This window comes from Eptatretus burgeri, chromosome 3 (genome assembly GCF_056783735.1).
Source record: "Eptatretus burgeri isolate ZD-2024b chromosome 3, Ebu_testis_v1, whole genome shotgun sequence".
Classification (NCBI taxonomy): Eukaryota; Metazoa; Chordata; class Myxini; order Myxiniformes; family Myxinidae; genus Eptatretus; species Eptatretus burgeri.
The window spans coordinates 127,389,959-127,403,452 of NC_140963.1; the positions used below are offsets into that span (position 1 = coordinate 127,389,959).

The window sequence follows — 13,494 nt, forward strand, 5'->3', positions numbered from 1 at the left end:
GGTTGAATTAAATGACTAAATAAGCGACTCCTCTTCAAATTTCAAGTGAATTGGATGAAAATTGACAATTTTAGAAATCCGGCCTATGTTGACCTCCAAAACAATCGGTGGTTGAATTCAGTGACCTGAAATATAAATCCTCTTCAAATTTCAAGTCAATCGGATGAAAATTGAGGATTTTAGAAATCTCACCTAAGTTGTTGACCTTGGGTCTTTGTTGACCTTTTGACCTCAAAAACAATAGGTTTCTTCCTTCTGACAAACTCCACCATGTGATGAAGTTTCGTGAAGATCGGTTTGAAATTGTGACCTGTAGGCGATAGACAGACAAACAGACAGACAGAATCCCAAAATCGACTGACCAATATACTTGGAAAATCTTCGAGTTTGCAAGTAACAGACAGACAGACAGAAAGGGGTCCATCCATTTGGACCATACTCTGTGCAGAGCGTTGGTGCCGCCGAAGCAGTCTCCTTGGCTATTGGGAACAATCCTGGACGGGTCGCCACTCCGACACAGTATACCAGCATGCTGGCACTCATTTTGCCGACCTCGGAAGGATGACAGGCAGAGTCAACCCCACCTGGTGTTAATTCAACAGCTGAGCGGGATTTGAACTCAGGACCCGAGGATCCCAAGCCCACGACCTTAACCATTAAGCCAACACCAGGCATAGAAAGGGGTGAAAACATAACATAACCTCTTTCACCTTTGGTGGTGTAGGTAAAAATTTTGGAATGGGTGGGGGTGGTTTGACAGGTATAAGTTTTGGCATAATGCATCCAAAACTTTTGAGATATTGTGCTCTATATCGTGATATATATATATATATATATATATATATATATATATATATATATACATATATATATATATATATATATATATATATATATATATATATATATATATATATATATATATATATATATATATATATATATACATATATATATATATATATATATATATATATATATATATATATATATACATATATATATATATATATATATATATATATACATATATACATATATATATATATATATACATATATACATATACATATACATATATATATATATATATATATATATATATATATATATATATATACATATACATATACATATACATATACATATACATATACATATATATATATACATATATATATACATATATATATACATATATAAATATATATATATCATTTTTGTCCCAATCTCTCAATGGTGAAGAATCACTTTAAAGATTTTAGGATCTGCATCCAGATCTTCACAAAATCTAATCAATTTTTTTCCGAATCTGTGCATTTATAACTTCTTGAGACATCCTGCTCACAGACAGAAAGACAGACAAACAAACAGACAGGTGTGAAAACATGACCTCCATCCACCTTAGGTGGTGGAGGTAATGAGTGAATGGATAAGAGAAGTCATTGATAAAACAAAAACAACGAAAAACGGAGAAAACTAATTGAAAAGAGAACAAGTCTGGAGACGGCGATGGTTCACGAGCAATGTACATGGTTCGCCTTTTTTATTTTTTGACCTTCGAGGGGACGCCACGGGCAAACTGGCAGGAATCAGGAAAAACGTAATTGATGAAAGTTGTAGTACTCGAAGAGCACAACTTGCATACCAACTTTCATTCGAAACAGTTGAAAACCCTCGGAGCTCGATGCCCAATTTATTGATTTTTTTTGACATTTTCTAAGTTCGTGACCTTGTGACCTTGACCTTGGGATGAAAATGAAAAATCGAGCTCCGTGGGGCTATGCAGGTGCCATTGGGCTAACCAAATACCGAAACCCTTGCGAGATTCGACAAACCCCCTCGGAGAAGATGTAACTTGAAACCGGCTACCCCCTAAAAACGCGTTTTTTTGGCCGTGGCTCCGCCCATAATGGGCGCAGCACACCCATTCTCCGGAAAACACAACTAGATCATGATACAAACCTCGCACCCTAATTTTATCAGGATCAGATCAAAACCCACGGAGCTATGCTCGGGACAGACAGACAGACAGACACACACACACACACATACACACACACACACACACACCCATAACGAATATAGTGGTCACTTACTGACTCGTGAACCAATGAATGTGAAAAAGTGAGGGACTCGGCCGACGTTCCACAACTTGGTCAAGGATGCGTGTGGACGCCTATTTCTCGCAACAAAATTAACTTGAAGGTTAGTGTGTGTCACATGAAAAAAATGTACATTAAATAGGGGACAAAAGGAGCACACATTTCGGGAATTGTACAGAACATGGTGGAAAGAAACGGGAAGGCTGACGTTAAGAAGAAAATCGTGGAAATAAATGGGATTCTTAAGGTGAAGGCTGAAGTCGGATTATAGGAAATGAGACTCCAAAGAAAAGTAATGTGAATGGATATTTTATAAAAGCAATAGAAGGTTAAGGGGGGGGGGGAACGGAAAATCGAGATATCAAAATTTGTTTCTTCTCCCCAGAAGAATCTGCCAGATTTCGTCGAGAAGAATCTTTTTATCATCGAAGATCACAAAACATCAATGACAACCTCATTGAAAACATTTCCTTCGTGCTTGTAACATGTCATCATGTTGTTGAGAGATTGGCCCCATTGTCCTGTATTTTTTTTTGCGGCTGAAGCAATGAGCACGGTTAGCCAGGATCGTGGTGCTCGCAGCCACTTTAGAGGGATGATGCAGGGAATTAATGTGGGAATGATTGATGTATTGGAAGAATTGGACATCACCATGTGTGAAAGATAGAGCTTTATTACCGCTCATGCTCTGCAGCCCCATGCTTTTTGTGTGGTCATGTGCGGTGTTTGCCTTGCTTACCCATCAACCACCCCTACCCCCCCCCTCCCCTCTCCTTTTCATTGCCTTCACTCCCAAACCCAAAACAGTCGCTGGCAGCCTCAGACCTACCTCTCTATCAATTAGGCCAAGGCAAGCTGTGCTAGGTCTGAACAGGTCTCGGATTCCCCTTGAACCCTTGCATGTCCTCCGGCACCCTGGCCCATACTCATCGTCACATGCACACTCACATGGTAAGACTTTCCCTGCATCTGAAGGATTAAATTTCTCACGCTTGTTTTTGACATCGACATGTCACCATTCTACTTCCTTCAACCCTTTCACAACACACAGTTTGATTCTTGCTCACGACCGGCATTCTTCTATCAAAGTTATCTCCCGATGCCCAAATCTAGAATTTCGCTCCAAAAATCTCATTTCTACTCAAAGCATATTTTCTGCTTTTAGAAGCCTTCTCTGTATTTTGTATAAAAAAGGCACAATTTTTTATTCCTCCTCACTCTTCTCTTTTTTTGCTCCTTTCCCTTTACTTCTATAACTCCCCTTCCATGCAGCAATCCACTTTATGCATCCTGTTTACAGATGGAGCATCGCTCTCAAAAGCATCTCGCTTAAAAGTATCGATCGCATTCCCTCATCCTGATACCATGATCCATTTAGTTTCCATCATCCTGCTTTTCATTTAACAAGTCCGCACTATGTTCACGGCTGGTGGACCAAAACATTTAGTCTTCTTGTGGCAAGGACAGGGACCATAAGTATGACTTCCTTTATTATTCCAGATTTAAAAGATTCCAACTTCCCTGTTGTTTTTTTTCAGGAGCAGTTAGAGGTGGTGCCTTGCATTTCAAAAACACGAACTTTCTCTTTCTCTTTCTCAACTTCATACACATCATAACCACCAATACCTGTGCCGGCACTAAGTGCTCCTCTCTGAGGGGCTTCATTTTATTTGAGATTTATTTCTACTCTTGGAGGTTGAAGTGGAGTCAAATGGGAGTGTTTTTGTCAAGAAGCAAACCTTTATTTATGCAAACTTGAAGCATTTCGTTCCTTATTATCCCTCTTTATTGTGTTTTGAAGGTAGACATTGCCTCCAGCTTCAAGGGAAACTCTCATTTGTCACGTTTATTGTTTTATCTCGAGGCGCGGCCCTGTTTTTATTGTTGTGAATTTGCATATGAATTTTTGCTTTGACAATTTGGACGATTCATACGCATTATCCGTTTTGCATGTTTTCTACATCACTCGTCCATTGTGCCCCTGGACATCAATCCTCCTTTCCTCATTCATGCCTCGCCTCGTGTTTCTTTGTATACTCATTGTCGTGCACACAAATGCACACACCAACGCAATGTCTCCTTAACTCGATGATCTTGCTGCCACCTTTTATTATGGGCCATTAACATTACATCGCATACACAATATGTGCTTTTTTTTTCACGTCCCATCCCCTCATTTCTCCTCTCATACTCCTTTTCTCTTTTCATCCCTCCTCTCTAACTCCTCCACCATCCCTTTGGTTTCCGACTGCTCCCTCCATTGCTTTTCTCATTTGAAGTCCTTTGTTTATAACACAATATGCAGATGAACTCCAAGGTTATCTCTACCGTTGTTTATATTCTCAGCTCCTTAATTTGAAAGTCTATTCATTATTCTTATTGCATTTCTTTCTTGTCATGTTCCTAATTCTTGCAGTGTTTTTCTTTTTTCCTCTTCTTTTTTCATTTTAGGGTTTTGCTTTTCAGTTTATCCAAATTTGAAGATGGCAAAATGCTGCAATCTAAATTACCTTTCCCACCTCCACCCTCTCCAAACACCACTTATTCTTTCCTTACTTTCAATTTATTCAACCTTTTTTTTTTTACACACAGAGTGTGTATGTCATGTCGGTGACCTCCTGCAGGGTGTTCCAGATGATGAACCACCAAGATTTCACATCTTCATTCATAAAAACTATTAATGTCACAAACTTTAAAACTGGTACTACTATAAAGAGGCAAGTCTAATGTTTGGTTTCATGTGAGTACGTATTCAGTATCACCACCATTACAATTAACGATAACATCTATCTGTATGTTCATGTTGGAGGTAACTTTTCCCAAATTTTGTCGGCTATGAGGGCATTTGCGATCCCGGAATGCTTTTTTCGGGTTGTCAAGAATCTTATAGACTTCCTTCTTCAGAACCCCTACACGAAGAGGTCATATTAGTTCAACTATTAGCTTGTCGATGGTCAGGGGACAAGCGTGCACAAAAGCGGTTTGCGATAACCCTGCCTCTGAGTCAGGAATGGAGGTAATCCAAGACAATATCTAAGGTGTGTGGACCCACCCCATCCTGTTAAAACCATTGGAATATCCTTAGAAAACATTGATGTCACAATTTTGACAAAGAATAATGTCTGTGGCATTCACAAATTGCCATTCCCATCAACGTAACCATCCCAAAAGTTGAGCCACATCAATTCCTGTTTGGAAATGGTGCACTGGACCAACACCTGGAGATGAAGTGGTGTTTTACAAATTTATTGTGGGTTTTCAAGCACCCAAAATCGAAGATTCTGTCTGGTGACCTCACCAGTCAAATAGAAGTATTCCTCATCAGAATGCTAAAACACATCAACAACAGAAGTATCAGCCTCCATAAATTCCCAAAAATATCTCACCAAAGGTTCAACGACAGCTGTTGCTCTCTGTTTAATTGGATTTTTTTAAACTGAAATGTGTTTCAATCCTTTAAAATTATGCAGGTTGTCGTTTTTGACACATCCACCTCCAATGACAGACAATGCAATGATTTATTTCGATACACTGTCAATCACCCTGCGGCGAATATCCTACACGGTTTTATTGTAGCCCACAGTTGGCTTGCAATGATGTTTAGTCCATACACATGGCCTGTATTCTGAAATTGCTCAACAAACAAACTTGATAAATGGACTTGCACTTTAGGGCCCATGGGGTATTGAACTCATTCCTGAACTCCCTCTGTACTGTCAGGACCCACTTTTTCCCAATGGACAGCACAAGAAGTTTGGTTTTCTCCTGTGTAGTCAGCTTGCAGGTACCACCATAATGTTTATTTATCTTGACTTTTATGAGAAAATATGTGACCCTCCAGTACAAAACCAGTCGGAAGTCGCAAAAATTCAAAATTGAGTTATTGGGTTAATTTGAAAGCCCATAAAATAAGCTTCACAACGGTGTATTATACATGGTGGTCCGTCATAAACTGACCGAGATATCTTACGATGAAGTTTTACAACACACGTTATTGGGAAAATCGAAATCACCGGATATTAGCTTCTGAAGTTTGAGAAACTATTGCTGGTATACGTTGCTGAGGACTTTGTTTCTCAAACTTCAGAAGGTCACATTTGTGCAAAAAAACATATTCACTAAATGAGAGCTCCGATAGAAGAGCGAGCAGGAGAAATGTGTGACAATAATTGTAAAGCAGCAGTAAATTATTTATATTGCAAACATATAAATATCTGTATTACTGCTTTAGGTACACATTTAGGCATTATCTAATGTAAGACAGTAAAGGCACCAGATTGTATGTATAGGTACATCAAAAGTGTGGACAGTGCTGTGGTTAATTCTTTTTTAGTCCCAAGCTCTTTCATGAGCTTCAGTTAAATGTAAAAAAAAAATTATTCTGCCAAGTGAAGTGGGGTCAAGGTCGATTATTCCTGATATGTAAAACTCCCTGCAACCCATGCCTGAAGAAAACAGACTTTGGAATGCTGACTGCATTTTCCATCCGATCATCATGTAACTTTGGTAAAGAATTAAAAAAATAAAATTTGCCATTGGGTTGGTACTCCTATGTTGAAAGTTTCATGTCAATCACTCAAATGGTTGCAGAGGAAACGATTTTAATAGCAAACTAGAAGGGCCAGACTGATTTGTTTGCCTTTTGTATCCCACTGATAGGCTGGATCTGGATTCGGACCAGAGCTAAAATCTAATCGGCTTGTTTTTGACACCAAACCAACTCATTCACCAAGTTTCGTCCGAATCCATCCACACCTTTTTGAGATATCTTGTAATATATCATTTTTGCCCGTATCTCTCAATGGTGAAAAATGAGTTTTTAGCAGCGTCTCGCGGAGCGAACGCTGCTCTAAGAACGCTCGGCGTCAGGTATGGGAGCATGTGCCAGAACAGCGCGTCGCTGCGTCCACTTTCCGCCGGTACTTCAGGGGCCTCCGTCTGGCCATCCCCCAGGAAGATGCCAGGCCCATCCCCATCTCCTTGAGATGATGGTCAATCTGTTGCAACCATGAGGCACGTGGTCGGCCCACTGGCCTCCTCCACTCATGAGACTCCCTCGCTGAGAGAATCTGGTGAGCAGGATCAGCGTCAGGAAAACGAGCCACATGTCCATACAGCCGCAACTGACGCTCACGGACTATGCAAGTAACAAATCTCATCCGAGTCTCTCTCAGCAACCGTTCGTTGGACACAAAATCCGACCAGCGATAGCCAAGGATTCTCCGAAGAGACCTGGTACCAAAGGAATTAAGTCTCCGTCTCAGATCCTTGGTCAGAGTCCAAGTCTCGCACCCATAGAGCAAGACTGGAAGTACCAAGGACCTGAAGACTCGGACTTTCGTCCACCCGCACAGATACCGGCAGCGCCACACCCCATGATCCAGTGAATCCATGACTCCCCAGGCCTGACCCAGACGTCTATTGACCTCTGACTCGCAGCCAGCAGAGACATGAATATCACTGCCAAGGTAAGTGAATCTCTCCACGAACTCAACATCCTCACCACAAACAGACACAGACAGGACAGCAGGATCCAAGATGTCACCGAAAGCCTGGATCTTAGTTTTGACCCAAGAAACCCGTAATCCCAACGGCTCCGACTCCTCTTTCAGCACCTCGAGGGCCCCCAAGAGGATGTCTAAAGTCTCCGCAAAGATGACTGCATCATCAGCAAAATCAAGGTCCGAGATCTTGACATTCCCAAACGATGCACCGCAACTTGATCTCTCCGACATCCTCCCTAAAATCCAGTCCATACAAGTGCTGAAAAGTGTGGGGGCAAGTACACATCCCTGACGAACTCCAGTAACAACTGGAAATAAGTCAGAGATTGTACCACCACACTTCACAGCACTCTCAGTAGCAGAGTAGAGTTCAGACATCAGATCGATCAGTTATGGTGGCACCCCACGAAGACCAAGAATCCTCCAGAGGACATCCCGAGTCACTGAATCGAACGCTTTACAGAGATCAACATAGGCTGCAAGCAGCCCCTGCCGAAACTCTCGTCTGCGTTCAGTGAGGACACGAAGTGCAAGGATACGGTCAATCGTTGACCTCTTTGGTGTAAAGCCTGACTGCTCTGGACGCTGGTGCTCAAGCAGATGGTGGCGAACCCTATCAAGAATTATCCGAGCAAAGACCTTGCCTGGCACTGAGAGCAGTGTCACCCCTCGGTAGTTGTTGCAGTCTTGGCGATCACCCTTCCCTTTCCAGAGAGGGACAACAAGGCCCCTCTTCCAGTCAGTTGGGATGATGCCTGTGTTCCAGGCAGAGCACAAAACTGCATGCAACGACACGAGTGCAGCATTTCCACCAGCCTTGAGAAGTTCGGCATGGATGCCACAGATCCCTGGAGCTTTGCCCCGTTTCAACTGGTTCACCGCAGCCCGTGTTTCCACAAGCGAAGGTGGAACACAGTTGATTCGAGGGTCAGCAACAGGGATTGTAACACCCTTGACGTCCAACTCGACAGCTGGGGGATCAGCCCGGTACAACCGCTCAAAGTAACCGGCCCAGCGGGCCTTCACTTCAGACTCCTCTGTCAAGAGCCTATCACTTTCTGCTCGAACTGCAGTGCTCCGAGGGATGGGCTTGGATGAACGTAATGCGCGAATTCCCCTGTAAGCGGGACGAGAATCACCTGTCCACAGGTGATGCTCTACCCCCTCACAGATTCCTCGCACATAGGCCTCCTTGTCCACCCTCAGTGCACGTACAGTTTTACGCCTCAGCTCCCTGAACAGCTCAGCTCTGCCATTCAGCCTGGCCCTGCGACTCTGGTCAATGGTATCCAGTGTCCCTTGAGAGACAAAATTCTTCTTTGCCCTGCGGTGAGCTCCAAGGCATCCACCGGCAACATCAAGTACGGTGGTCTTGAAGGCGCTCCACAACTCTTCAGGACCCCCCAAAGCACCCAGACCCCCAAGTGTCCACTCAGCCTGTTCGCAAACTCCTCAGCTACTCTCTCATCCCTGAGCTTGGCAACATCCAGCCTCGGCTGGGATGGTACCATTCTCCAGGATTTAAGGTGCAGCTTTAGAGTTGCTACAACAAGCCTGTGGTCAGTATTGAGGAACTGAGCACTCCGGTAGACCCTGCAGTTCTGGATCATCCTCCAACGACCGTCAATGAGGACATGGTCAATCTCCTTTGCCACACCGCCAGCGTTGGAATACCAAGTCCAGCGATGAGCTTGTGGGCGCTGAAACCATGAACCAGCCACCCTAAGTCCATGACTTCTTGCAAAGTCAAGGAACTTAGTGCTATTCTGGTTCATAGTTCCTGACCCATGGGGACCAACACACATCTCATAACCATCCCTATCAGTTCCAGTCGATGCATTGAAATCCCCCAAGACTAGAAGTGTATCTCGTCTGGGGCACTGATCAACCACAGACTCGAGTGTGGCGTAGAATGCATCCTTCACGGTGAGATCACTCGCCTCAGTCGGAGCATAAACAGAGACCAGGGAAATGACACCTAAGGAGTGACGAATCCTTAATCTCATAATACGCTCGTTGACCGGTGTTACCTCAATTATCATTGGGGTCAGCTTATTGGACACAGCTACAGCAACTCCTTGGGTATGGTAACCATCAGAGCGACCAGACCAATAGTAGGTGTAACCACCCACCATTATCTCGCCGCAATCCGGTCTCCGAACCTCAGAGAGAGCTGCAATCCCGATGTCCAAACGCTTGAGCTCAGATGATAACAGAGACAGGTGATCATCCTCTCTTAGGGATAGGACATTCCAGGCACCCTCCCGAAGGGACCGCCTCAGGTTAACCCAAGGAGACCGCCGTCTGGTGGACGACACCTCAGCACCACTCCGACACACTCTCCCGCAATCTGACCCAGGGATGTTACCCCGTGGTTTCCCTCCTATCATCAAAGATTGGGGGTCCCGAAGGCTTTGCCCCAATCCCGTCATCCGGTGAGCTGCCCTGCGAAGGGAAGCTGCACAGGAGGTACTCCCACGGAGTGGGTTTTCAGATTTTTTTGCGTTTTTGCGTTTTGCGGAATGAAGGGTTTTACGGTGGCCGGAGTGCAAATCCTGCCACCAACCTCCAAAAAGAAGTGACCCAACTGCAGGAGGACGTCCGCAGACCCAGTTGGGCACTAGATATGGATGGCCGTTGGCTCACAAGGAGCTCCTCCGCCCTTTGTGAAGACAAAACCTTTATATTAGGACTCAGCTCTTTTATATACACGATCCGGATCTCCTTAAATACTAAACACTTGTATACATCCTCGCATTGATGGTGCCTTTTGAGAGCGTCTATCATGAACTTTTAAATATATTCGGACATTTGCTTTAAAGTTTCGAAAAGTTCACGTTACTATTTAAAGATTATTCCCTTTAATGCATTGTAAATTCGTAAATACATTATTTATTTCGTAAATACACTATATTTCGTAAATATGTAAATACACTATGACTGGTCTCGCTATTGGCTTAATCAAGGCACGTGACGAAATATCAGAAGTTGTTGTTGTTGTTTTTTATTTATTTATTTATTTTTTAGCCGACAAAACCTTAAGGACGCTGCTCTTGGACACATTTGTCCTTGTTTTTTAATTCTCTGATCCGGATCTGGATTTGGATCTTCACCATAATCGAATCAATTCTTCCTTGTTACATATCCAAAGTGCCCACCAAGTTTCGTCCAAATCCATCCATTACTTTTTGAAATATCGTGCAATATGTGGTTTTTGGCCCAATCTCTCAATGATGAAAAATCACTGAAAAAATTCTCAGATTCAGATCCGGATTCGGATCTTCACCAAAATCTAATCATTTCGTCCTTGTCACATCCTCAAGTTCTCCACCAAATTTCATCCAAATCCGTCTACAACATTTTGAGATATTTTGTTCAAAAACAGACAGACAGGTGTGAAAATAACCTCCATCCACCTTCAATGGCAGAGGTAATAAAGGTGAAAAGGTGAAGGTGGAAGACAAAAAAGTGAGGAACTTGGCTGACAGTCCACAACATGGTCAAGGATGGTTGTGGATGTCTATCACTATTAATAGTAATTTTTTTAAGCAATTCAGGATATTACTAGTGAATAAAAATATTGATACTGAATTTTAAAAAAGCAATGTACGGATGATGTTGGTTTAGAGAAGAGCAAACAGTATTGCTGTCACATAACAATCCCTACATCACTGCCTCCAGACTATTGTCGAGTGTGGTGGAAAAGAACTCAATTTTCCACAAGTTGGATCAGCATACCAAAGGGGAATCTTTTAATTTCGTATATACGGACGAAGAACATTCAATGATTCACTGAAACAGAAGCCTGAAGTAATCCCTCTTATACACAATTTGACATCCAAAAAATGGGAGGGTGAGACATTTGGCAATTCAACTCTGGGATGAGCTGATAGGCATTAGGCAAAAGAACTCAGAACTGCAATACGGGGCCACTTTGGGTGGGAGGGGAGAATGACACTCATGGGAAATGTTTGCTGTGTTAACAACCAGGTCACCTTGTTTCTATGCAGTGAGCAAGACCTTTTTTTTCATAGTAAGATATTCCTTTTATCAATATGTAGGTCAAAAAGACTGTTGGGAAAAGGGAAATATTACTGACAGCCAATTCAACCACAGTACAAAAATTAAATTTATAAAGTACCAGCAACAATTCAACAAGTGAATATAATTGAGAATACATGAATATAGTTATTATTCTTCCACATTCCCCCCTTTTTCTGATCAGGAAAAAAAAAATCATATTACACATGATCATCATACCCCATTCCTAGAGGAGAAAAGATATCCCGAACACAAGTTCAATCAACAATGGCTGTGAGTGCTCATTGGAGAAGAATGCTGGACAACGACCATTTCAATCGTGTCCCAGCCAGGCTAGTGACTGTTTCCATTTATTTCATGGCCTGCTCATCAGCAGGTGTCACAAATCGAAAAGACGTGCTACCCGAGGCCAGAAGATAAGCGGGTGAGGGTGTAGATAGAGCAACACCCAACAGGAAACACAGTCTTGGCACTCCTTGAGCTACAGAGAAGGCAGATTTTGGCAGGTACGAGCTTGGGCCCAACATTGGGTTGCAGATGACACTGGTTTGAAGGAGACGAAGAGGACTCGAGATGTGACCCAGAGATCCAGCCCCAGCAGAGTTTGGGGCCTCGTAGCAGCAGTTCGTGCAATCAGGTTTGATTCACCAAGCAAGCCATGCATGTTGGAGGCAGCCATGATGGCTCCACGAACCCCACCCGCACAATTGAACGCACGTTGCAGATGACTCACCAAATGGACCTTCAGGGCCTTCGTTGTGCATTGTGCAACCACAGCAAGTTCACAATGCATCTGCAGAGCAGCAATTTGCGAGTGTGGTCAGGGTCGTTCCCCCAGGCAGGCACCATGCAATGGTGAAGTTAAGTCTTTGCCTTGCTGGGGTTTGACTTGTCCAACCTTCTCTTCAGTGTTTTTTTTTTCTTCTCTCCAACATGCTCATCTTATCTCCTCAGGAAGGGGGTCGTGTCATGATCATGTGTTGAATGCCCAATCACCCAATCTCCCCATCATCCAATCTTTCGGTGTAAGTTCTTCCAAAGCTTCATTAGACGAAATTGTATACTGCATAGCTCAACTGCTCTCAACACTCCAAAACAAACAAAATCAAGATTAAACATCTGACGTACATTACATGTTATATCAAAATTTTACCTTTTCTTTCCTTTTTTTCTTCTTCATACCTAAACGACTGACTAAAATACAGTATAAAGAAATCTCAGTTGTATTCATACTCAAAAAACAATCATCTCATTTGCTATTTCCATGTAGAAAGGGCAGCAGTATTTATCAGGGTTCCAATTTGCAATCAACATTTGTGTCCACCATCCTCCAACGATTCCTTCTCGTCTAGAAAAATACTCCATCATGTGTATAATAATTATGAACGTTGGTTTCTTCTTTTTTTTTTCTTTAAGTTTCATTCACAAGCAGTTCCAAAGCTGCTGCCATTTTTCCTTTTTTTTTCTTTTTTTCTAGCTAACTTAGCACTTCCGTATTGAGGAAAGATGGTCAAGTCAGTGTTAGAAATACCTTAACTGACTTAAGTAAACGTACACTAAGTACCTCTTAATCAAAAATCACGCATCTGTCCAATTAATCAGGGAACAAATAAAATAGGTAATATTTTAATCCTGCTTGTGGCGTCCATTGCATGATTTTCAATAATTTAATTATTACACTCTGACCGACTTAACGTTCATTTCACATGCTAATGCCTCTGTACGAGGCATGATTCTGGTTTACCTTTTTAGATCCTCGTGGAGGATGTGTAAGTCTTACTCACGTACGTTGTTGTTCTTCATCTTCTTCTTGTGGACTTTTTTGTTTCACAGCCTACAGTTTT

General features: G+C 42.5%; 1 protein-coding gene across 23 annotated transcripts in view; it reads left to right on the forward strand.

Annotated features, from left to right (window-relative positions):
* Window positions 1-13,494, forward strand: part of LOC147030935 (semaphorin-6B-like) — a 768,963-nt gene that overhangs the window by 736,702 nt on the left and 18,767 nt on the right. For 18 of the 23 annotated variants that reach the window (XM_085875514.1, XM_085875517.1, XM_085875513.1 and 15 more), the window contains 2 exons: window positions 2,913-3,056; window positions 3,378-3,440. The exons of 3 other annotated variants lie outside the window; for them this stretch is intronic. In XM_085875514.1, coding sequence (XP_085731640.1) covers window positions 2,913-3,056; window positions 3,378-3,440 — 207 coding nt within the window. The remainder of the gene's footprint in view (window positions 1-2,912; window positions 3,057-3,377; window positions 3,441-13,494) is intronic. 2 more of the 23 variants (XM_085875519.1, XM_085875502.1) reach the window with 1 other exon arrangement.